Source organism: Argiope bruennichi, chromosome 5, assembly GCF_947563725.1.
Source record: "Argiope bruennichi chromosome 5, qqArgBrue1.1, whole genome shotgun sequence".
Taxonomy (NCBI): domain Eukaryota; kingdom Metazoa; phylum Arthropoda; class Arachnida; order Araneae; family Araneidae; genus Argiope; species Argiope bruennichi.
Genome location: NC_079155.1, coordinates 75,246,882 through 75,270,854, shown reverse-complemented (window position 1 = coordinate 75,270,854; position 23,973 = coordinate 75,246,882). Strand labels below are relative to the sequence as shown.

The following is a 23,973-nucleotide window of genomic DNA, read 5'->3' as shown; positions in this document are numbered from 1 at the left end:
AATTCACACAGGCAACTAATATGCGAGTTAAAATGGCCTGTATGCATAAATTTTTTAAAATAATGAATATCTAAAATTTAATGTAATTATGTGGTAATTTGTGTTTATATAAATTGTCCACACTTAAATATTATCTAATTATACAGGGTATCCGAAAAGTATCAGATAACTTTTAAAAATTAATTTTACATACAGATATTCACTAAAGATTTTTTTTTTATGCTCTATAAAGAAAACATTAAAGTTCTTTCAATGTTCATACCATTAGTCTTGCACCACAAATCAAGTCTATATGAGATTTCTAGCCACATTCTAAGCATTGCAGGATCAAATGGTCGCTATAATTTGACTTTTCAGTTCAAGAGTGTCACCAATTGGAGATTAGTAAACAATATTTTTCACGTATCCCCATAAAAAGACATCCAAATTTGTTATGTCTGGAGATCTAGGTGGTTGGATCAGATATTTCCTCTTCCTATCCATTCATTGCCTAGGGAATTTTTCCTCTAAAACCTTTCGCACTTCCAAATTTTAGCGTGGTGGCCCCCAATCAGCTGGAAAATGATACTGGGTTGCCAGTCCTTTATTTAAGAAAATGCTAAAATTTCAAGGATGCAGAGTGGACAATTCTTCACGAAAGAAAACAGTTCCGATAATTTAACCATGCAGTAAATCACACCACACATTTACTTTACAGTCGTCTCTTGTTTCCTCCAACACAGCATTAAGATTCTCTAATCTCCATATTTGAGTATTACATTGGTTAACAATACCTGAAAGTGAAACATTACCTAATGTAGTAAATTTTCATCACCTTTTATATTTTGTGACATTTGTAAATGTTCAATCTCGAGGCTTATCATCAGGCTTTAACCCCTGCAAGTTTATTCGCATAAAGCCGTATGCATAGATGATCTCACTATTAATTGCTGGACCATGTTGTGAATCAATCTGAAAGGATTACAATGAAAGCATTCAATTAATGTAAAATTATCATAGTTTTTACTAGAGTGGCCAGATTTTTGTTTTGACAGCATGCGACTTGTCATCATAAATTTTTCATGCTACTTATAACTGGTGAATCTGGAAGGTAGTCCAAAATTTATGCTGCACCTGTGTTACAAATTTAAATTTGATAAACCATGCTACAACTTGTGCTCATTCTTGTGGTGAAGCTATTTTAAAATGATAACATTGCAAAACATTGAAGTAGCATTAGTTGACATCTCATTTCAAAGGAATTTTTATCTTTTCTTCATGGAACCCACAAAACCATAAGTGAAATCCTTATTTTTAATTCCTTTTTGAAAGTGTAGTCATACTTTTCGGACACCCTGTATATTAAGAAAATTACATAATGCCTATTGTTATGATATAGCCTAAAAAATCTAACCAAATCATCATCAGCATAATAAATTGAGACAAATTCTCACCAATACATTTCTATTTCTATGTTTTTATTAATATCTGATAATCTGGGAGGCAAGGTTAAAAATTCCATTTTTATTTGCAAACAGATGATAAACTACATGCTGTGTATTTTAAAAGTAAATGAAATCTTCACCATAGCATTTGGAGGGAAGAGGCACTTGAAGGCACATTTTGGATATTTAGAGTAACTTGCATTTTCCTTTTATTTTCCAAAATAGGAATAAGTTTCTTCATAACAATCAAGAACCTGTTTTAATATGTACCATAGCATTTCTATTCCAATGTTCATCACCAATTTTGATTACTGGCACAGATACTAATTGAGACAAATTTTCACCATTCACTACTTCAATGGTAGTATACTCTTGAATAATTGACTCTGTAACTTCAACTTCATTTAAAGAATTTTCAACTTCACATGCCACAGGAATAATGTTTTTGGAAGAAATAAAATCCAATACCTCTGCAGTAGTTGACTGATTCATTTCTAAGAAATTTTCTTTAGATATGAGTCTTGCTACTTCTAACTCTGTAGCACAGCTGTTATTACTGCCTGAGGGAAGAGAAGTATTCATATTTTTTAAAATACTTAACTGACTAGATTCAAATGAGTTTGGCACAGGTGATTTTATACAATTAGCATCATCTTTGTTAGTGAAGATGCATGAATTGTTTTCTTCATTTATGGATGACTGATTTGATTCTAAAGAATCTACAGATGAAATTTTAGTTCTGTCAGATTCTAGGCTAATTAAATTGACCTTGCTGAAACAAGCTGAAATATTAGATTCTGCTTTTTCTTCTGTTAAGATTTCTTTGGATTTTTCATTCATTTGTTCAACTTCAGCATAACCTGATAATATAGCTGCTAAGCTTGGTTTAGGTTTCTTTGGCTTGTTTTTCTTCTGAAATAAAATGTTACTTTATTTGCATAAACACAAAACTGGAATTTATAACAATTTCTCCCCATATAAAATTAAGGAGAAAAGTGGTTATCAGAGTATAAAGTAATACTAGTTAACTTGAATTATATACTGAATATAAAATAAATACATTTCAAATATTTTTGTGTATATATACTCACTTTTCGAGGTTTCTTTTTGTCATGATACAAAACATGTTCAGCTAAATCAGCCTAAAAAAAATTATTTAGATTATATGAATTTGAACATAATAAAGTGGGCATAATTTGTGAAAACTAATGTATATTTCATTGAAATCTAATTAACTAAACCCAAAATAAATAAATTTTCAATGTACATAATATAATATAATAGTACACATTGAGTTGAAGAACTGATGGTGGAAAAGACAATCTATAACTTTTCTTTACTCAAAAGAAAATAAAAACAAATCATAGATAAACAATTCATTAGTTTTTGAAATTAAGCGAAGCAAAGTATATATATGCATAAATTGTATATATAACAATTATTTACTTTATATATGCCCATGATAATAATAGTTAAGTATTTTTAAATTTTATTAAATTCATTAAGGTGAAAAAGAAACTGGATACAATACTCTATATGTTTTTAATCGCAATTTAAAAAATTTAAAACAATGATATGAATTAAACCTACAAAGAGTTCATGTGCATATTCATAGCAGAGATTGAAGAATAAAATTCACATGAGCATGCATTGAAGAAATGACTTGTTAATAAATATTGAAATTTCAATTTTTTTATTTAATAACAACACACAAAAAAAATGCTGATCTCTAAACATTGCAATAAAAGATCATAGTCATCATGATGAGAAATGTAACACCATTCTAAATTGTGAGATCCCAGAAACTCTCCGTTTTCTACTTGATCCTGCTTTCCCCCCCGTATCGATCAATCCATTTCAATTTGAGAGAAAATTGAGGGGTTTTTTTGTTTGTTTTTTTAATCCCCTATGAAATTTCCAGATTGAAACTATTCAGTATTAAGCATGTATAAGATCGCTATAAGAGAATAGAATGAATTTCTCTGGCTCACCTGTGAGTATAATGAATGGTTTGTTTATTATTTGAGAAGCTGTAAGCTTATTTAAAGTAGATTAAGAGAATTTTTTTTGAAAAATTAGTTGCTCAGAATCCGGGCAATTATCAATCTTGACTTTGATGTATAGATTAGAGAAGTTCTACAGAATCTGTTTGTTGCATGCTGCTGGCTTTGTATAATACACAAAATAATATGGGAACACAGGTATTTATTAGTAACGTCAAAAGCATCATCAAAGAAGCAAAAACTAGCTTATTTTTTTTAGAGTTTGATAATCCTAAAATTCTAAGATTGAATTTTAAAAAAAAATACCAATATTGGAATAGTAAATACAAGATATTTGAATACTAATGAAACTGAAAAAGAAGATTTTTTTTTAGCTGAGTATTTTATATTTGTGAAGAATACTATATAAAAAAAAAAAAATGGAATACATGTCCAAAAATTTTTAAAAACTGCATTTAATTTAAATCCACATATATTTAAGAACAATGCATTATTATGTGAAAAACAAACGGTTGATTTGCTTCAATTTCTTTGTTCCAAATCACAAAATTTCCAAGCATATTCAGAACATACAAAGATTCAATTTGAAATTTTCTTGAAAAAACTAAAAAGTGAACACAGATTGATTCATTTAATGAAAAAGTTCGTTTAGATTATTTATATTTTATTATTTTGAAGTGCAAAGGATTTCCTGATTTTTGAGAAGTTGTAAAAATTATCATTCACACATTACAATATGGTGGTGGAACGTGGATTTAGTATTGACAAGAATATGCTTGTTAGAAATCTGAAAGAAGATTCTTCAATTGATCTAGATCTAAGAACTGTGCATGATGTCATGAACTTTTATAGAGATGTTTTAAATGTTCAAATTTTAAAAGATTTGCTTTAGTCAGTCAGGGGAAAGAAACAGATAAGGAGACCAACAAACACAAAGCAGCATTGTAAATGAAATTGTTGCAAAAGAAGGGATGGGAAATGAAACTGCCTGAAAAAGCTGAGGTTAGTTGATGTCCAAATATATGAATTCGAAAAAATAAATAAATGCAAATTATATAATTTTGCTTTGTAATGTTTTTTGTTAAAAAATCATTAAATGGTTTGCACCATAGTGGTAAAAATGTTGTTTTGTATTTTATTTTAAATGAGTCTTTAATTTTGTGCTACTTACAATTGCAGAGCAAGAGAGGTATCAAACTCTTTTGCCCCTTTATATGTAAATTTTCTCTTGCTCAATTCTAAGAAATAAAAAAAAAGGATATTTTTTCTGTATATAAATATAATCGTTCTTTTAATATACTATTATTTCAAATAATGCTAAATTGTTGCTTCCTTTCCTTGTTGTTCCCATTCGTCAAGAGTTCTGTCGTCGCATTATAGCTAGCATGTAAGTGCTGTTCAAACATTTCCCCTTATATAGCATATAAGTACAGGAAAGTTTTTCCAGATTTGAGTGGAAGTCTTGAAATAACATAACAAATATTTAAAAACTAGAAAATTTGCATAATATTTTTTTTTAAAATTTATTTGATACAACAATGAAACAAATAATTAAAAATGGGAATCTGAGTGATAATTCTCACCTTAAAATACTTACATTAACTCGAATATTATTAAAATATCATATAAAGGAATTATATACCACTTAATAATAATTATTATTATTTACCAATTCTAAAACAGAGGAATTCTTATATAAACCTAAAAAAATATTGTATGGAATTAAGTCAATCAAAGACAACCATTTCACTCACTTTAAAAATTGAAAAAATTTGGTAAAAAGCAGTAGCAAGTATAATATTATACCTTTATACTATAAATTTATTTTTAGAAATGAAGAGGAAGTATTTTTTTATTAAACCTCACAGTTGTATAAAAATATTAAGAAACACTGAAAATCTATAAACAAAATTTTAAAAAAATAATAATCCCAGATGTTATTATTTTGGAACACAATATTTACTTCTGTCTTAAATGCTCTATGGCAGTTTTCCTTGTCACACATAAAAGGGCGTTTTGCATGATACTTTCTCATATGCCATTTCAAATTTCTTTCTGCAAAATAATATCGACTGCAATTTGGCACCTGGCATGGATACACTAAACGAGATTCATCATGAAGTGGAGCATGTAACTTGAGACCAAATGATGTCGAAAACACTTTATCACATACTTTGCACTTGATTTCTAAATTAATAAAAGAAATTCACATAAGATTTTAAAGAAATTGAATAATTAATTGAAATCAATAAGAATAGATACAGTTTATTCTATTAATACAAAATTAATTCATAAATCAGGAATTAAATATAATTTTTAAATTCAGCGTGAAAAAAAACTATCAACTATTAAAATGTTTTCCTCAAAAAATTTTGTAAGGACACCAAAATTAAAAATCGATTAGAAAAAATGAATTGAAGAATATTCAATGACTAATAAAAATTTATTCATTTTAAAAGCTATGTAGCTCCTTTTATACATTTCACAAAGCATTCTATTTCCTTAATATTACTGCTTTAAAAAAAATGGGGAAAAAAGGCTTTAAGTTTTCCACCCCAAATTTTATGCTGATCTGCATTATAGATAAAAATAATTTTCACTGAAAAGTCAGCAGCCAAAGGTAGATTCTTTTTGCCTGGAAATATAAAGGTAAGGGAAGTTTTATAAAAACACACTTTTTGCACCTTTTTAAGAATTTTTGCGTGCTTCAATTATGAAATAAAAAGCTTTAAATTGGTGCTGTCATATGAATAGAAATATAAAAACAGTTTTACTATTGCACTGGCATGGCACTGAGTCGTCACCGGAACGGCTGTTACTGTGGTAAGGCGGAAATTTGTCTACGTCCGGTGACAAGTATAGGCCGGCTTCAAATTAGTAGCTTTACCGAATTCAGTTGAGTTGGCTTCTCCGCTCCCTCTATTGTGTAATTTATTAATGTAAATTAACGTAACTGACTTATTAGTTTGTGCACTTGAGTGCTTTGCTGTGAGTAAAAATGGCTCAGTCTAAATTAATGAAGACTAACAAATATTGGAATTTTGTACATCTTTTGTAATATTCTATTTTTAAGAAATTTAGTGATTTGCTTGAAGTTGAACTCCCTACTTAAGAATCTGTTATGAAGGGCTACTGTTACATTAGTCATAACCTGAAAATTTCTTCAGAGAAGCATCCTTCTGTAAGTGAAATATGTGACACTTTAGTTCCCATAATAGAACAATATGGTCAAAAGCTTCTACTCCCGTTGCTTCTAGCAAAAACAAATTTCAGAAATGGTAAAAGCTTATCATGCTAAATACAGAAATTTATTAAAGTGTAAAAGTAGATAATGTTCAGATAAATTTGATTCCACCCTCATAAAATTTAGAGAAAAAGCTAACCATTTATTTGATATCTGACTTGTATAAAAGAAAAAAAAGTGCCAGTTATAGAACAACAGTTTCTAAATGATCAATGCTCTAACAGGAAAATGGTTAAAGGTAATGTTGATATTGCTACCACATGCGCTTTGAGGAAGGAAGAAATAAGAAAAAGTAAAGAACTACAGAGAATAATTAAGTTTAATCAAGAGCAATAAAAAAATACTTGTGTATCAAATTACTGGCGACAATGGCAACGCTGAAGAAGAACAGTGTTCTTTATAAAAAGAGACAAACCAATCAGATCCATCAAATAGACAACAAGAGACAAAACTAACAGGTGCCTGTGTAGTTTAATATTAAGTTAAAACCTTCACATACTTATGGTTCCAAACATTTTTTAAACTTATATCATATTCACACTATATCTCTGATGATCTCAAAAATGTTATAGACCAGATTTTTCAAAGAAATGGGTAGTTTGCTGGTTCAGAAAATATTCTTTTGTCCATGCTAAGTGATGAACGTAAAATGCAAAGAGAACTTGGTTTATGACGTGTTTTAAAAGCAAGAACAGAAAGTAAAGACAAAGTCAGAAAGTTTAATGTTCCAAAAATAAACTTTGATGCAAAGGATTACATCAACATGATCTCATGGCTTGAAAATGACGTTACTGAGCCTCCTTTGTTAAAATATGTTTCCAATGACTATCTGAAAGACTTTTATACAGAAGGCATCTGAAATTGAGTCAAATAGTATAGGAGATTCGGTTATCGACTTTCCCCAGCTTCCTTGTCTCACACATGCATGGAAAGAACTGTGAAACTGGTAGCCAAATCGGTTCAAAATGTCTGTGGTTCAATCACAAGAGAAGGATACATATGAGCAAAAATTGACTCACTTATGAATAAGCAAAAATTTAATTTAAAGAAAAAACAGTTCAATGTGGCAGTGAAGTAGAAACAAACATTTTGCAGCTGTAACATTTTTAATCATTAAGGTTGCAGAAGTAAGAAATGGAAAATTTGAAATAAAAAATATTTTTATATTATTATATTTAGTAATTAATGATTTCTTTCAGTTGTAATGCTTATATATGTTTTTAAAATCATCTTTTGTAACATTATATGAATGAAAAATTCATGAAAATATTTTATCAAAATTTATAATTTTTCAATTTTTTTAAACAAACTTTAAGCTTTTTGCGATACTTTGATATATTGTTTTATTGCAACCAGAATTTTTAACAATTCTTTTTGAACTTAAAAACTAATTTTCTTCCATATTACCAAACTAAAATCTAAGAAAAATTTTTAAAGACCCATTTTAAAAATTTGCATTTTTTCAATTTGTTTTACAAATTTAAAGTTTTTTTCGGCACTTCAAGATAATACAATACTGTAATCAAATTTTTTTAAATCGTTTTTGAACCTAAAAGGTAACTTTTCCGCACTATTATCAAACTAAAATCTAAGAAAAAATTTTAAAGGTCCTTTTTAAAAATTTCTATTATTATTTTTTTTTTTTTTTTCCAATTTTTTTACAAATTTCAAGCTCTTTGCGGAATTTCAAGATAATGTAATATTTCAACCAAATTTTTAAAAATTATTTTTGAACCTAAAAGGCACTTTTTCTGCATTATTACCAAACTAAAATCTTTGTGTGTGTGTAGTGGTGATCTACAGCTGTTAAATTTATCATATATATAAGTCAAGAGGTGGGAATATACTTCTTGGAGTGATTTTTTTAATTAAAATTTTCGTTAAAAAATTAAAGGAGATTTTTGGTATTTCTGCAGTAATTTCCAAAAAATTAATTGCAAAAAAAAAAGATTTTTTTTAATTAAAAAAATAATTTTTATTAATGATATTAATTTAATTCTTACGAAATTTTTTCTTGAATTTTCGGACAATTATTTAAATACATATACTACCTAATTTCTAACAATTGCTGCCCAATTCCTCCGCTGCTAATTTTAACAAATATTTAAAATAATTTTATGCATAATAAGCAATAATATGTTTCATTGCTACAATGAACCGTTCAAACCGTTTTTATTGCTTATACAAACTTTTAACTGTCTGTTTCTTTTCCATTGATAAAAAACCAAGGAATGAAAAATACGCTTATTTCTTCTTTTCATATTCTTTTATTTACTTCATGTATTTTATTAAATATCTTTTGAGGAATCTGAGATGTTACTTATATCAGAAAATATATTTGGTAAGCTGAATAAATGCAGTTATAATTTATTAATTATTAAAATTAGTATTTTGTAACCTAGCCAGAATACTGTCAGACATATAATATGGTACAGCATTTTAATATTGGAAATGCATGTTTTACATGAGTAATAAGAAAACAAAATTAATTCAAATAACTTGCAATTAGATGAACAAAGATATTTACATTTAGACATATGACTTCATTAAGGCTACTTATGTGCAAAATGAACAGAGCAAGTGCACAATTATCAAAATAACAGTTTCATTGACTCTCAGAATATGAAGTTGACAAATACTTTCTTAAAAAAAACACAAGAATTTAAAATCTTGCACGAGAAATTCAAATAAAATAAAAGGCAATGGATATTCATGTTGAATAAATTAGTTGCTGAAGGCAGTAATTAAACTTTTAAACAAGAGAAAGCTTTGAATTCTAGATAACATGATTAGAGAAAATGTGTAAAAATATCCTTCAAGAACCATTATTTAAAAAAAACATAGCTAAACTATAACACATGCATATATTTAAAAGTTCAATAAAAAAAATCGAAAATAAATATTTCTATGAAATAGTATGTTTATATTATGCAGCAACAACAACAACAAAAAAAAAAAGGGTGAAGGGGGAAAAGAGAGAGAGAAGATGGTAACAGAAAAATTTCTTTAATCATATAACTGATTTAATATATATCATACGCAACATATTAAGGAACTGTTAAATTCAAAAATTGAAAAACAAATCATTCATTGATATTATAATTTATATGCTCATGAGCATACGGGATGAATAAAATAAATCCCGAAACAAAATGCCATTTAATTAGATAAAAGATGAAACTAAACAGTCAAATAGTCTAACAGTCAAGTAACTCACAAGTGGTAATTTGGGATTCTTGACTATCTTATGCATGAAGCACATATATAAACTATAATGAAATAATTCTGCAAGTTTTCAATAAATTATGTAAAAGTTTAGTAAATTTTATTTTTAATAATTGAAAAGAAATTTCAAAAACTTTTAATTCATAACTAATTAATCTGCAGGAACAGTCTCCCCAAAACATTCTTGCTTATTCTCTGATAAAGGTGCATTTGCATTTTTAGACACTTTTTCCCAAATTGATTAAAATCAAACTTTACATTACAATTATAGTCATGAAATCCCAAGCCAAATTCGATATATTTAAGTTATAGCATTTTTCAGTTATCGTGATTATATGTTTCTGAAAATGTAGACAGACAGTCAACCTCTGGCTCAAAATTTGAAAGATGTCTGCACTATAAATGTTAAATCTGTGTACTTAATTTCATATAGCTACTTTCCTTTTGTAGGTATCACATTAACTCATATTCAAACAGCCAAATAGTTTTCTTCTGAGGATTTTTTGTAAAATTCAATAGAAATCTACAAATTTGGTGTCAACAATGCATAATAAATAGCATCCATCTAGCTCATGCATTGGAATGATCTTTTTCACAGATAGACATAATGCTAAAAATGTGTTTTTCAAACTCAGGAAGGTCTAAAATATGGAGATTCAGAAAAATCTTAAATTTGAATCTTTTTGATAGTTACAGTATTTCCTCTATAGATATACAAGAATACTCATACATGAGAAAGTAAAAAGAGAATATCAATACAGTCACAAATACTGTTGGCCTACATTAGCTACTGCTAAAGTCGTAATCTTAAAAAAAAAGACAAATAATTTTATAATTGAATAGAAAGTGATTGTCAATAATGCATTCAGTAAAACAATAGCATATAGAGGAAATTAAAATAGCATGCTCCGAGATATTAGAACTAATAAATGTTAAGATGTCTCAAACCTTTAAAATTTATAAAATCGGAAGTTTATAAATTATGCAGTTAGCATTTATCAGAAATCCGTGAAGGTTTTTATTTAACAAAATCTAACTCACTAATTAGTTAAAATAGATGAAGAGAAGAATTTATCTCGTTGAGCAGAATAAAAAGAATATCTAAAATATTGATAATTTATTATTGAAACAAAAAATTAGCATGAGCATACAATAAGAAAAGAATTAAGCTCAATCATTATATAATGTATTTATATAATAATATGACAGTCTCTATAAAAAATTAAACTTTTAGTGGCATTAATACTGCTACAGAAAGTAATTATACAATTAGGAAACTAAGATGCTAAAACAGCATTAATTCTTTGCAATAAAATGATGAATCTAATTTATCAAATGTTTTATTTATGCTACTCAGACTGTTATAAGCAACATTTGTCACGTGAAGTTAAGTATTTCACCTTAAGCTTACGTACCATACTGCTGAATATTGCAATTAATATAGTTAAAAATTCCTAATGCATTGAAACTGGCAATATTGTATTTTGTTTCATTATTTTAGCAAAAAAATCGCAGATCATTATAACATGTTGTTTACAATTAGAGGTACAAGCCTCATTGTTAGTCAGATTTTATTCTTTTAAGTATTAAATATGAACATAGATCAATAAATATTATTATCAAAGGAGAAAGGTAGTGCAAGTAAACACCATTACGGATAAAGATAGTGCAGACTTTGATGTTTAAGATGCAGAAGATTAAGAATAAATAAATCAGACCTACTAAAAGGCATTGTATCTGCCACAAGAATAAAATTAGAAGTGAGACTTCCCAGCAATATAAAAAATACAGGACTCCTTGGAACTACTAGATAGTTTTGAAAAGTACCACATGCTTCAAGGTTATTATATATACTTTAATTAAGTTTTACTTTGAATTACAAAAAGTGCAGATTTTGAAATTTCACAGTTACTTCAAAAATAATTATACTTTATTTAACAATATACAGAAATTATGATTGAAACATTTATTAAATAAAAATTAAATGGTTATTTTATACACAACTTTTTAAATCAAACCAAAGGGCTTAAACAAAGAAAATTATCGTTGCTTTATATTTCTAATTTAATTAATAAAGAAATTGCTGTCAATTAAATATTTCAAAAATTCAAAAACATTAATAAGTAGTTCTTCATCATTTTTAATATACAGCAGATAAAGATCTTGCAACTCTATTTTTATTGGAAATATTTTGCTACAGAACCAAAATAACAAATAAAAGAAAAATTATGAAGAAACTATACAAATAAAAAAAAAAGACAAGGAATTTTAATTATATCTTTTCTATCCAGATGCAATTTCATAATTAATTTCCCCCAAAACCTTGGGGAATTTAAAACAGGAAAACATGGTAAGAGTTTGTTTTATTCTATAATTTTTAATATAATTTTTTAACATAATTTATACCTTTATAAATGCCCTAAATAAAGCATATCTCTTTTAATTCACACATTGAAAATTTTAAATTTAACATCTGAATCCATAAGCTATGAATAAAACTCTTACCAGGACGATGACAGTCTCTTACATGTTGAACATATAGCGTCCATTTTCCAAATACTTTATCACAATCAGAAATCTTACAAGGATATCCTGAAAAATGGTTAGAAACAGAAAATATATAATTTTTAATAAATATTTTCCAGAATATATATGTCATTAAAAAATATTTAATAATTATGCATGACAAATATATAATTATAACTAGGACACTTTAAATACAGTAAAACCTCACTTAACAAACACCTCGCATAACAAGGGGTGGGGGGAATGTAAACGAAGGATGTTTTTTATAATAAATGAAAAGGAAATATTGTGACATTATAAGCAGGATTGACATGTATTTTGGGTATAAATCGTGTTAAGTGATTGTTTGAAAAAAATCTTTATTTCTGCTTGGAAGAAACTTTAACCAGATAAAATTATTAAATATGACTCTGAAAGGCTTGAACAATTCATGTGAAGCATATTGTTCACATGAATTTGTTAAAACCTCCTCTCTTTGACATGCATATATGAGATTGTGTCCCTGGTCAAGATTATAGGGCTAAAGCTAGACAACAATGATATCGATAAGTTAGTAGAACAACATATTTGGAATTACCGAAGAGCTTATAGAGCTGATGCCAAAACATTGTGAATGTTTTGGTGGTAATAGCCTCAGTATAGCAACAGCATTCCAGTGAAGTAAGGGAGATGTTGAAAGCATGAGAAATTATTGCATCATACATTGAGAAGCAATACCCTGATCAAGCAATAATTATGAGTGCTAAAATTCATTTAATGATAATGACATATTTCATTTTCAACAAATTTTGAAGCAAAACCAAAGACAAATGTCTTTAAATGACTTGCTAGTAAAATAAAGCATGAATTACAAATAATAAATTATATTATTATAAATTTGTCTTTTTTTTATTTTAATGGAACGCATTGTATTTTACATTAATTCTTACTGAAAAAATTATTTCACTTAATAAATTCAAAGCATTACAAAGAAGATTTGGGAACAAATTACACTTATTAATAAAGGTTTTACAGTAAATTGAAATATTATATTTCAATATCAAAATTGTCACTTTAATAATTCAAAACAAAATATTATCCAAAACATAAAATCATTATACAGTGGTCATTTAATATGTATAGCCAAAATAAAATATTTATACTATTCATAAGCACAACACTTTATAAAAATAGTGTGTTATAATATAAAATTTAACAGTCTTACAAATTAATGAAGTTTTTTACTGTGTATAATTCAGTAAAAATTTGTTTTAAAATAATTATGATAAAAGCCATATAATTAAATTTAGTTTGCATTTACTCTAGCATATGCAAGATCAAAATAGTGGCATATGTACCGAATACTGTAACATATGTGACATTGCAGTAACATGTACGTAATGTTATAGAACTGAGGTAAATAATATGGGGAATTTCAAACTCTTTTTTTTTAATTATTTATCTCTTATAAATTGCACTTCTGATATCTAAATGAAGCTAAAATATACAGATTTTTGCAAAAAATGTCAAAAAGCAAATTATAAATGGTACAAAAAGCATGTAACAAAAATTCTAAATATACCTTCATGAACTTTCATGTGCCTCTTTAATTTGCTTGGTGTTAAAAAAGCCTTCTGACAGTCTTCAAAAGAACATCTAAAAAAAAAAAACAAATGTTAAATAAGTGTGCTCTTCTTTTTTAATGTTTATTCATTTCAAAATTTTTAAAAGGAGATTTTTTTTTCAAATTTTTACATATTTAATAATTTAAAAACATTTAAGCAGAAGTATTAATAATATAAATATATTAGTAAAAATTTAATTTTAAAATATACAAGCAGCTGAAGAAAATGCTAGGGTAAAATGCTAGAATACTTAAAAAGAATATTTTATTACAGTAAAAGCACTGTAAAATTAAAAACCACCATTCATTATTATTAAGAATCTTTAATAAAAAGAATCCTTGATTTTTTCTTCCTAGAAAAATCAAGAATTTTATATATATTTTTTAAATGATAACAATCATACTTATAATTAAAAAAAATGATATAAGAAATTTTATTCCGAATAAATATTTAGTATTTATAATTTTAATGAATATTATGATTCAGTAATGAATAGAAAAATTTCCATATTAATGATAGATAGAATTTCAAGCTTGGAACAAATAATATATACAGTGTTCAAATAACATATACAGTGTTAAGTTACTTTACAAGCTTTTAACAGTTACTATTTTGATCTTAAAGTTATTTAAAAAGGTTTGTCCAAGAACTTTTTAATAAAAGACACAAAAATAAAAAATATCCTTAATATTTGCCCAAAATTTAACTGCAATTTTTACATATTGATTTCAAAATTATTTTGTGATAGTAAGCACTGAAAAGCACACAGAAAGAATAATTAGTTTCAAGTAATACACCATATGATGAAGGAAAATAAATCATGTGACATTACAAATACAACTACATTTGCAATCTAACATTTAATTACATGCTAGCTTATGATAACGTCATTTTTATGGTAAAAAAATATACAATGCATTTGAACAAATAGACTTTGCCACCACAATTTTTGAATATTCCCTTCTCACAAAATCCTGTTTAATAATAATTTATGAACAAGATTAAAATTATAAAATAGCAAGGTGAAAAAGAAATAAAAGATTAATTAAGAACATATAAAAAAATAAATATTTCTTACTTATGAGGTAACTGTCCTGAATGCCTAAGCTCATGCTTTTGAAGAGTATTATGTTTATTAAATTCTTTACCACATTGAGTACACTAGAAATAAAAGAAATATAAATAACTAATTGTCCTTATTTCTAACTAGCTATCTTTGGTGAAAAATTAATCGTTGAGCATTAATATTTCCAAAAGTTATCACAGAAAAACATCACAATTCAGTATAATTTTTAATTTATTAGAATTTTAACTGAAATTTTTAGAAAAATTGCTCTGAGGTGCATTTCAAGGTATATATGTGCCAAATTTGGTAGTTGTAGGTCAAACCCACAGAAAGAACCTATAGAAAAATTGCTCTGAGGTGCACATTTCAAGGTATATATGTGCCAAATTTGTAGCTGTAGTCTGGCCTACAGAATGTCAACAGACATTTATATTTTCTATTAAAAAAAATAACAACAAAAGTAAATGTGCATTTGTTGTGTATATTATTGGTGCTCCACAGAGCTATCTTCAGATCTAAAAAGTTAGTACAAACATATTTTAAAAGACAAAAACATGCAGCTCAAAGAATATTTTACAACTGTTATTAATTAAAATGCTAAAATTTAATACTTTTTGAAATAAATGATTTCGACATCTTAAAATATAAAAAAAAAAAAAAAAAATTATCTTTTCAATTTAATTAGGTGCTTAATTTCCTAAATTTTGCATCTTTTTAAAAGCATTTTTTGAAATAATACTTTTTACAGTTGCAATGAAAAACAAAGTTTTTCCACTGTTTTTGCAAATATCCAATCACTAAGCACATTTATAGACTCATTAAGTCATCAAGAATACTGGTTGTTATTAAATTTTAATTGAAGATTTTATGCTTAATTTAATATTTATAGTTTTTTTCAACAAATTATTTTTAAACATTAAATAATAATAAGAATTTAAGCTGCATTATCTTAGAAATCTTATGATTCACAGAACTTCTGGTAGAAATGAAAAAATACGAAAAAATATGCATAATCGTTATTTCTTTGCTTTAAACAATGGAATATAAACACATAATTAAACATTATTATTAACAAAGAAGACAGTTTGAATTTCATAACAACAACAAAAAAAAGTATTCTTGCAAATCTTGATAAAAATGTTATTAAAATTTATCAAAATTAGGAAAAAAAATTCAACGTCAGTCAATTAGAATCTGTAAAAAGATAACATTACATTTTATGAAGAAGTAAAAAGTAATATTTGTGCAATAAGATTTTCAAAAGTTTTCATCACAAAATACTCAATTTTCTTACTTTTAAAATCAATCAAAATATCAGAAAAACTGAGACAGATATTATTTTAACATTTTCATGGGCGAACAAGTAGATTGATAGATTAATAGATAAATAATATAAATAGGTAGATATGCTTAGATAGTACTTAAGCTGTGTTGTATAAACAGCACTAAGCAACATTTCCAAATTAAAAGGTAATTTTCAGGTCAATGAATGGTTATTGGATAAAAAAAATAATGCAAAATCAATAGAATACGTTCTCAGAAAAGTTAGTGCCTATTATGAATTGAAGTTCAATGCTCTGATTTAGAAGAGATCAACTTAGAAGAGATTTAACAATATATGTATTTAACTGTTATGAAGCACAAAAATCTTTTCATAAAGAGCAAGCCAGTGAAGCTAATGTAATAAAAGAACATAGAATAATGAAGTACAATTAATAAAAAATATATCTAACTTTACAATAAAATATCAATGTCTAAATAATAAATAATTAATTAGCTTCCAAAGTGCTAAATTGAATTTTTTTCAACACATATTTATTTTTACAATAAGAAACCTTTGTATTCATATAATTATTGTATTACAACAAATGCTGAAAAAAATCATACTAATGGACTTCAATTAACATTTCAAAAGTATCAGTCATGTAAAAAAATTACATATTGTATCACACTTCGGGGTTCGTGTGGATTGAGAGTTGATAAAACAGTTTCTTGAATATCAGAAGTTTTTTATTCGCAAAAATTTCTAGAAATTGCAGGACATTTCATTTACTGAGTCACAATTATGTCGTTCCAATTCAGCTAATATACAGCAACAGCTTCCAAGCTCAGAGGTCTCAAATACCTCAGACAGATAACTTCTATGCTCTGAACTCACATTCAAACCTGAACGTTTTCACTACTCCTCATTCTATGCTGTATTTATACCCGACTTGGTTTGAAGATCTCCGATAATAAAATAAAAAAAATTATAAAATAATTTATCATATCCTAAATCACTAACTAAAAAACAAATTTTGAGTCTTAATAAAAATTACTTCAGTAACTTATAGCCATAACTATACTTACAGTATATACTTTATGCTTTTTTAATTTAAGATGAACTTCTTTAATATGTTTCCTTAAGGTATCTTTGGTTTTTAAAATTTCAAGGCAATTTTCTACAGTGCACCTAAAATTAGAAGCAAAATAAAAAGAAAATTATAAAATGCATCAGAAAAAACTCAAATCAAAAAATCAATATAAAGCTAAAACAACTCAAATAAGGAACATATATATATATACTTTTACTTATTTAAAAAGCTACTTAAAAAATGATTTTCAAATTATTTATTACCAATTTTATTGCTTACATACAAAACCTTAGAATCTGAATATGATTATTCAATTTTTCTTTCCACTATGTAAAGGATTCAAATGGGAGAAATTAAACAGAGTCGCATCATTCATGTCATTTCTGTTAAAACTAAATATTTAACAGAGTAAAGTAAATGAAATTATCTGTATAAGACCTGCACTATAAAATTTTCTAAAAATATTAACAAAAGTCAAAGGGTGAATTTTACAGTTTTAATTTATATAAATTAAATTTGAGTCTTCATATTATATTGCGCACCTTTAAATTAAAGCAAAATTTGAAGATCTTGATGAATTTCTATATTTTATATACTCATTTAAATTCTAACATAAACACTTATTCAAGGATTGTTCAACTACTTGAAAAGAAGCTAAAACAAATGGCTTTAAAAGGCCAAAACTGTATAAGTTTGTGGCCATAACTGTGTAAGTTTGATCATTCTGTACATGATTCTTTTTAATTTCATATAAATTCATTCAAATAACAGTAATTTAAAATATCAAAACTAGTGAGCAAATGTTTACCATCTTAAGCTTCAGAGGAAAAGTTCAATGCAAATCAGATAGTGGTAATTCATTGTAAAAATAACACAATATCAAATGTTTTAAATTAGCTTTGTGTGGAAGAAAAATAATAAACTTCTGGATATTTACAGCCCTCCAATTAATTTGGCCCAGTTCAGATTATGCCAAGTTCACCCAGCTCTAGTATACATAATGCAACTATCGTAGCAATATTTTTTGTTTGCTAGGCAAAAAAAAAAAAAAAAAAAAAAAAAAAAAAACTTAGGTGTAGTAATTATTTACATGTACCAGAATCATAGATGTAATAAGATATTATATAGATATTAACCTGTAAGATGATCCATGAGTACCTTCATGTCGTTTCAAATGAGAAGAGCTAGTAAAACTTTTTCCACAGTCTTCATATGAGCAGATAAATGGTTTCTGAAAATATTTATAAATTTCAAATTCTTTACAAATATGTAAACAATAACTATTATTATTAAACATTAATATTTATAAAAAACACATTAGAAATTGAATGATAAAACATTTTAAAGTAATACACATTAATATTAGAAATTTTTTAAATTAAAAATTCAGAAGAAATAAGAGAATGTGTAGCATCATCGAACCATGTCAATGCTTGTAAAGAATGGACATAACAAATGTAACAGGATAAAGATAAAACATAAATAATTTTTATATATCTCAAATCAACAATGAAGGAGGCACAGGGTAATTAATAAATTAACTATTTATCAGGAGATAAAATTAATGAGGATTGCAAAATAGAATTATAGTAGTTTTTGTATACTGCATCAAAAACTAAGTCGAAGGTCAAACATTTTTTACTTTCAAAGTTTTATTTTATTTAATTTTACTTTTTCTTCATGTTGTACACTTATCTGGTTGTTTTTGATTTTGATTGTATATTTGTTTCATGTGTGCATGCATATATATACATACACACATACATACAGTCACGTACCAATTTAACGAACCATTAATTCCAGAATTTTGCAATTTAACAAATTTTTCTTTTTCCTCGATTAAAATGAAGGGTTAAAAAACTATTTAATGAATAACAAATCTAAAATTAATGAATTATTTTAACAGTCTAATCATTTTTTCGTAGTTAATTTCAGTTAGAAAAATATTGAATTTTTTTTCAAATGACCACAGCAATCATCTTACCAAGAACAGATGAGTTATGAATGTATCCAGCTGTTTTCACAAATTTGGGACAGTAAAATCCCTTCCCATTCCATAATGTAGAAATGTGAGATGTAATGAATGCTCGGTTTTGTAGAACATCTTATTTTTGAAATACTGTGAAGCATCACAGATAACTGAAAATTCTTTGAATGGAAAGTCTGACATTTTATATGAATTTGACAAAAACATTGGACAACAAAACAATTTAGAAGAACATCATGAAATCTTTAAGCTTAGCAAAAATTGTTAAACAATGAACAGAAATTGAAAAAAAAAAAAAAATTCATCAACATAATATGATGAAATATTAGTGAAAATCAGAAAATTATTGAAAGCCTCTATTCTTTCTATCCTTGAATCTGATGTAGTGGTACAGTTTAACAACATTTCTGTCAAGAAAATAGCAATTAGTGGATTTCTGATCAAAGAACCCTTCAACTTGTAGAAAATCATAATGCGAGACTTTTCTGCAGCCAACCATTTAAAGAAAAAATACCACTTAGACCAAGGGAAAAGATTAGGAAAAGATTGTCTGCAGTTAAAAGATTAATGTAAATGAAAATGTAATAAAAGATTCAGAAGAAAAGTTACTCAGACTGATTGATAGGTATTTACCATCCAACTCATACACCGCAGAAGAAACAGGATTGTTTTGCAATTTGCTACAGAAATGAAAATGCTTTGGTGGTGGTGGTGATGAGTTTTGCTTACAGTTGATGCTAATACAACTGACAAATTGAAGCCATTTATGATAGGAAGGATAGTAAAGCCATGATGTTTTGAAAGCGTAAAGACTTAACTGACAAAATATACAAAAGAAAAAAAATTAGGATGAATTCTTCTGTATTTGCAGAGTTTTTGATATCTTTAGCTAAATGAATATGAATAGATAAAAAAGAAAAATTCTTTTATTAATTAATCAATGTCTTGCATATCCTCCAATTTGCAATTAAAAAACCCCCATCAAAGTCATATTTCCTCACCTGCAAACTGCACAAATGTGTGTCAGCCGCTAGTTTGTGTAATCATTTATTCTGTAAAAGTTAACAAAAAATTGTTGATAAGAAAAATTATTACACATAATTGCAGAGAAAATACAGAAATTACATTTATGCATACTGCATTTTTTATTGCATACTAGTATACTACATTTATGTTATTACACATAAATGCAGAGAAAATACAGAAAACCAGTGTTTTGATGTGTATTCTGTGAGACAGTCTTCGAACCATGTTTCTAAAAATTCAATTAAAAAATGTTTTCAGGAATCAGGATTTCCAGGTCCACAAGAGGAAAGTAGTGAAAATGATGGAGTCATTTTTCTATTCAACTCTTCAGAAAAAGTCACATGGAAAGAAATCGCACTTAAGATAGACTTTAAAGATTATGTCACATGTGATGATGGACTATCTATCTGTGAAACTGAACTGTGAAGTGAATCTGATGTAGAAATTGAAACTCCCATTAAAAGTACTACTTTTTCTGATGCTTTACATAGTTTGGAAACTATGAAAATATACCTAATAAAACAAGACATAAATGACACAGTATTTACTTCTCTTCATAAAAGGGAAAAAGAATGGAAAAATCTTTTATGAATCAAGAATCAAGGAAATTGTCAAACATTATTCAATACTTTCAAAATAACTAATGCATATTTATTTGCTGTATTTTTACATGCTCTATAGAAAGTGTACTATTTCTAATTATGAATGTGTTTGTATTGTTGCTTATTGGGGTTGTTCCATAAGGTAAATGCAGAATTTGTTTATTTTGGACCCTGTTATTTCAAACAGACCCTGATTTAACAAACACAATGTTCAGTCTTGATGAATTCGTCAAATTGAGGTCCAACAGTACACACACACATATATATATATGTATACACCAAGAGCAGAAACAAAAGGAAATTGCAATAATAACAAACTTTTTCTTTTAACAACTGCAAATTATATTGATTCTTTAAAACAGTTGCTAAAAATGCAATCTAAATGGTTGCTGCACTACTAACAGCATAACCACTAATAATAGAACATTCATAATTAGTCATGTAAGGACAGATGTACATTTTTTAGGATGCCTATACAGGTAGCTTTAAATACAAAGTTGCTTTATGTGCCATTACAGAAAAGTACTAAATCATGAGAGAAAAGGAAAAATTGTAGTACTATAAAAGTATACCACATCAATTGAAAAATATTTCAAAAGGAAAAAATTCTGAAAAAGAAGAAATGTTTAAGGCAGGTCAGGTGGTTCTTTTAATTTCAACAATAGGAGAAAAAGGAGAAAAAAAAAGACAACTTAAAATGGAGACTCCAATAGATGTCTACACAAACGTTGCGATTCCATTACTACCTCCATCAGTAATTCATACCCGAACTGTTTGAATGAATTTATTTATTCAGGCTATTATAGGCTCCATAAGATCTGTTCAGGAAAACTCATTAGTTAGAAGAAATATCTGTAGAATCACGATAAGAAAACATTGACAAACCATTCAAAGGAACCAATACTCAAACAGAATCAGAGTAAACTTGAAATTAGTTGGGATTTCTTGTTTTACCTATGCAGATAACATGCATTTTCCCTTTCCATCTAATGGTTAGGTACTAGAAAGTACAGGTTGAATCATTAAGCATGATTGATATTAATGGCTATCAAATGATCAATAAAAGAAAAAAATGGGATGAAATCAAACAGGACACTAACAGAGACCATTGCACAGGATATTCAAACAAGAACAAATATCACTAGTTTTAACACTGCCAAGTAAGCAAGCTCACTTTTTCATTTGCATAGTAATCAAATTACTAGTATCTATAAGTAATCAAATGTAATTTGATAAATTTGTCACTTCCAATTCTGTAGAAATGTAAAACTTCCTTTTTTCCCCTCTATCTCGCTCTCTTTCCATCTTCCAGCTTTAATAGTTAATTAATATTAAAAACTATTTACATAAACGGTTACTTAAATTTGATAATAGTATGCATTGTTCCTGTTATAATCCTTCTACAGAAAATCTGACAACAACATTATTAACAAGTCAAGATTATAGCAACTGGCAAATTTTATTCAGTCTATCAAATATGCATAAATTAAGTCTCATTCTTTCATTTAAAACAAAATATATTTTAGATTACATTTAGTATAAATATAATCAACTGATAAACAAAACAAAAATTCTATGCAAAATTACACTGAATTGCCATCAGGAATATTAGAAAAAATAAATAAAAACTATCTATTCCAGCAAATTTTTTTATCAAATAATGGAAGCTTGAATCCTACTGTGGATCATGTTAAACAATTGAAAATTTTAAATTTATATAAAAGAACCAAATAAATATTGTTTATTATTTGAAATAAATCATCATGAATTATCCATAATTGATCAGTTACTATTAGCAATACTAATATAAAACAAATGAAAGCTTTTTAGATTTTGTTAAAAACTTTGATACAACTAGGAAAGAATTAACTAAAACATTATAAGCAAATTTACTAAAACTGGCTTTATATGTTAATGACACCAGTGGCCAGAGCTATGATAATGATTTTAACATTACAAATGTCAAAAAAACCATTCAAAAATATTTTGGATTTCAATTCATGAGCATTTTATATGTTTAGAGTTTTTCTGATCAATGTAATAACCTATAGTAATTGTAATACAGTTTTGTCAATACTGTTCGAGAATTTTTTATTTCCACGTATTTTGAATATTCTACTTTTCATATCTATAGAGCATGATCGATTTTGAGTCTGATCTAGTAATGCTGAAAATATGGCATATATAGAGCAGCAAGCAATCTGTTTCTCAAACTTCTTCAATTAAACAAATAACAAAGATCACACATATGACTTATTTAATGCTTTCTATATATATTTAGAACAAATGCTTAACATATTAAGCCTGAAATCGTTTGATTCTTAAGCCTGTCTCACTACAATATATTGCGATATTATAGTTAAAAGTTAATTCCAATAAAAAAAAAAGTTTCAATTCTTGCAAACAGAAGAAAGCTCTAATATTCATTTTGCATATGCTTCACTCGATTATTATTATTAAATTAATATGACTCCCCTTTGTAATATTATAATAAAGCACAAAAATCTGAAATGCTCACTTCGCCTGTGTGAGATCTTATGTGTGTTTCATACCGATCCTTGCGACAATACGAAGCACTGCAGTTTTCGTACGGACAATAATATATCGTGGGAATACGTCCCATTTTATAACAAAATGGAAAAACTATAAAATATTTTTAATAATAATTTAAAATCAAATGTACTATCGGTGATAAAAACAAGTGAAATTCGAAACACATGCGTTTGTTTCGGAATTATTCACCGTTGCAGTTAATGAAATGGTTTTTGTTTTTTTAAATATAAACGTGCATTGTGGAGAATAAAATATTTCTTAATTTAATAATTTTTTGAAATGATTTCATCAAATTTAAAAATTTTTAATTAATCTTTTTTTGAGTGAAATTCAAAATAAATTTAGGAGATGTTTGTTAT

General features: G+C 26.8%; 1 protein-coding gene across 2 annotated transcripts; it reads right to left on the bottom strand.

Annotated features, from left to right (window-relative positions):
- Positions 1-14: 14 nt before the first annotated feature.
- LOC129968633 (transcription factor IIIA-like) lies at positions 15-23,787 on the bottom strand. Of its 2 annotated transcripts, none has more exons than XM_056082729.1 (9): positions 23,580-23,787; positions 18,583-18,677; positions 17,442-17,544; positions 15,105-15,187; positions 13,984-14,057; positions 12,402-12,488; positions 5,391-5,614; positions 2,516-2,566; positions 15-2,333 (listed from the first exon to the last, which is right to left on the bottom strand). In XM_056082729.1, the coding sequence occupies exons 1-9, from the start codon at positions 23,682-23,684 to the stop codon at positions 1,671-1,673; spliced, it is 1,485 nt and encodes a 494-aa protein (XP_055938704.1). In that variant the 5' UTR covers positions 23,685-23,787; the 3' UTR covers positions 15-1,670. The 2 variants fall into 2 exon arrangements, with proteins under 2 accessions (XP_055938704.1, XP_055938702.1); XM_056082727.1 differs by having other exon boundaries at positions 21-2,336.
- Between the last annotated feature and the right edge of the window lie 186 nt (positions 23,788-23,973).